This window comes from Penaeus vannamei, chromosome 27 (assembly GCF_042767895.1).
Source record: "Penaeus vannamei isolate JL-2024 chromosome 27, ASM4276789v1, whole genome shotgun sequence".
NCBI lineage: Eukaryota > Metazoa > Arthropoda > Malacostraca > Decapoda > Penaeidae > Penaeus > Penaeus vannamei.
This window is the reverse complement of record NC_091575.1, coordinates 12,787,535-12,790,034: the sequence shown is the minus strand read 5'-3', so window position 1 is coordinate 12,790,034 and position 2,500 is coordinate 12,787,535. Positions and strand designations below refer to the sequence as shown.

The 2,500-nt window shown below is 43.3% G+C and overlaps 1 protein-coding gene across 1 annotated transcript in view; it reads left to right on the top strand.

The window, feature by feature from the left end:
- Positions 1-1,354, top strand: part of LOC113818663 (uncharacterized) — a 2,313-nt gene extending 959 nt beyond the window's left edge. The window contains exons 3-5 of the mRNA XM_027370847.2: positions 1-40; positions 447-628; positions 1,004-1,354. The exon at positions 1-40 is cut by the window's left edge and continues 173 nt beyond it. Of these exons, the coding sequence (XP_027226648.2) occupies positions 1-40; positions 447-628; positions 1,004-1,229 (448 nt within the window). The 3' untranslated portion in view covers positions 1,230-1,354. The remainder of the gene's footprint in view (positions 41-446; positions 629-1,003) is intronic.
- Positions 1,355-2,500: the final 1,146 nt, after the last annotated feature.

Sequence of the window (2,500 nt, the reverse complement as noted above, 5' to 3'; positions counted from 1 at the left end):
CTACTTCGACGGCGGCAGGAAGAAGCGCGACGTGCAGCAGGTAGGTAGCCTTGTGGCTTTGCTGTTCCTTTTCTTTTATTTTCTTTCTATTTTGCGTATTCTCTCTCTCTCTCTCTCTCTTCCTTCTCCTCATCATCTTCCGCTCTTTTCGTACATCATTTATCCATTTTTTCTGTTTGTCCACCCATGCATGTACCATATACATAACATAGATTTTAAAATCCAGTCTGCGTCCAATACAAAGATTTTTACCTTTCTAATAATTGATCCATGTAGGAGTGATGCTGACAAAACTTGCCATCATACGGTCACAGTCATGATACTGATAAAACTTAGACCTTCCCATTCTTCATCCAGTGGCATTGACGATAAACACACGCATTTCCAATCGAATATCATGATAAAATCCAGCGATTAAAACTAAAATCCGGATGTTTTCTTCCCAGGCTTCGAGCTTTGACGTCACGGAGGTCAAGCCGGCGACCCTCACTGTCCAGGAGGACGACTACTTCTCCTTCGTCTTCGAGATGGACCGCGACGGCTGCGTCCAGAAGCTCGTGTGCGGACTCTCGGGCAACGCTCCCGAACAGCTCTCTGAAGACGGAGAGGTTATCATGTCGCTCTTCAGGTAGGTGGTCGTTGGATTATATATTTTCGTCTTTGATACACGTATGTACAGATGGATCGACTTGTTTTTAATATTTTTGAAGCATCAAACGCATGTTCTTCTTTTCTAACAAACATTCAGTCAAACCCGAAAAAAACGTTTATATTTCCATATATTTATACGCGTATACACTTAGTATCTACTTAGTCTATAGTTTTACTTATTCATCTACCTATATACCATTTATCTATTTACCTATCTACTGAACTGTTCAATATGCCTTTCGAGTCGTGGCGACCTTCTGACCACCACCCCACGACCCCCTATCAAGTCGAAATCCTTTCCTGAAGCACCTTCCCTTAAGCCGCCCCTCACCTGCAGCCCTTCCCTTGACAGAAGCGAGTCCGCCCCGGCCTACACGACCCTGGGGAACCCCAAGGGCCCCTTCGACTACGCAGCGTGGATCGGCAGGACGTCTCAGAGCCCGGACTTCACCTGCTCGCAAGTCTACGACCAGTGTGACACGTCGCCCCAGCAGCTCATGGAACGCTTCGAAGCCAGTGAAGCCCTTGGGACCGCCGAGGCTCTGGGGGCCGCTGGAGCTCTTGAAGCCAGCCAATAGGAGAGCTCGGTGAGGAGACTGAGGTTCCTGAAAAAACTGAAGCTAGCGGAGTATTAGAAGAAATGAGGGGTATAGAAGAATGAAGATTTTATTTGATTTATGTTGTATATGTTGATAATGCATATTCTTATTGCTTTCGAAATTTAGCACCATGTAGCCGGCATGGACAGCCCAGTATTCAATGCAGAATTTATGCCTGTTATTACGTGTGTATCTATTTCTTCAAACTTTATGATTATTTACTGGATATAAATTGATTATCTTTTTTGAGACAATTACAATTTATATCAGATAGTTCGGAAAAGGTTCCTATTACCCTAAGGGCTTTATTAAATTTATCCGGATGCTAAGAAGATCCAATGGGTAAATCTATACCTGTAATTGCTCACCTGTCACATCTAATGTTTAATTTGTGTTTAATTTTCTGTTTGACTAACATAAGGACCCTTGTTTAGTGTACTTTTACCGTTGTAATTTTTTTTTTTTTTTTATTATTCAAGAAAAAAATCAGTATTGTTTATCGCTTTATCATTTCGTTCCCTATTATACTAGTGAGTTCTAAGTGAGTTCTTTCTTCTCTTCTCCTCCTTCTCTTCCTTCTCTTCCTCCTCTTCCTTCAGCTTTTTCTCCTCCACTTCTTCTTAATCCTCTTTCTCCATTTCATTCTCCTCGTTGTTGTTGACGTCATTGTCGTCGATGTCGTCCTCCTCCTCTTCCTCCGGTATCTCCTCCTTAACCATTTCCCCTCCTCCTCCCTCCTTCTTCTCTCTTTGTCTCTCCTCCTCCTCCTCTTTTCCCTTCTCTTTCTATTCCTCTTCCTCCTTCACCTCCACCTCCTTCTTCTCTTCCACCTCTCCTCCCCTTCAACTCCTCTTCCTTCCTCTTGTCCTCGCCCTCCTCCTCTTCCACCTCCTTCCCTCATTCTCCTCTTCCTCCTCCTTCTCCTTGTCCACCTCCTACCCTCCTTCTCCTCCACCTATTCTTCAGTCTCCTACTGCTCCTCTTCCTTCTCTTGCTCCTCCTTCTATTCCTCCACTTCCTCCTTTCCATCCTCCTCCTTCTTCTTTGTCTCATCCACCTCCCCCTTCTCTCCCTCACTCTCTCTCTCTCTGTATATAAAGACACAGTATAACTATAGATCTACAATATAACTGTGATTAACACTAATATGTATATATATACATATATATATACAAGCCAACATAACCTTATGAATCTGTTCAACAATATCAAGACTGTTCTTCTGTTAATCCGGGAATGTGTCATACCTT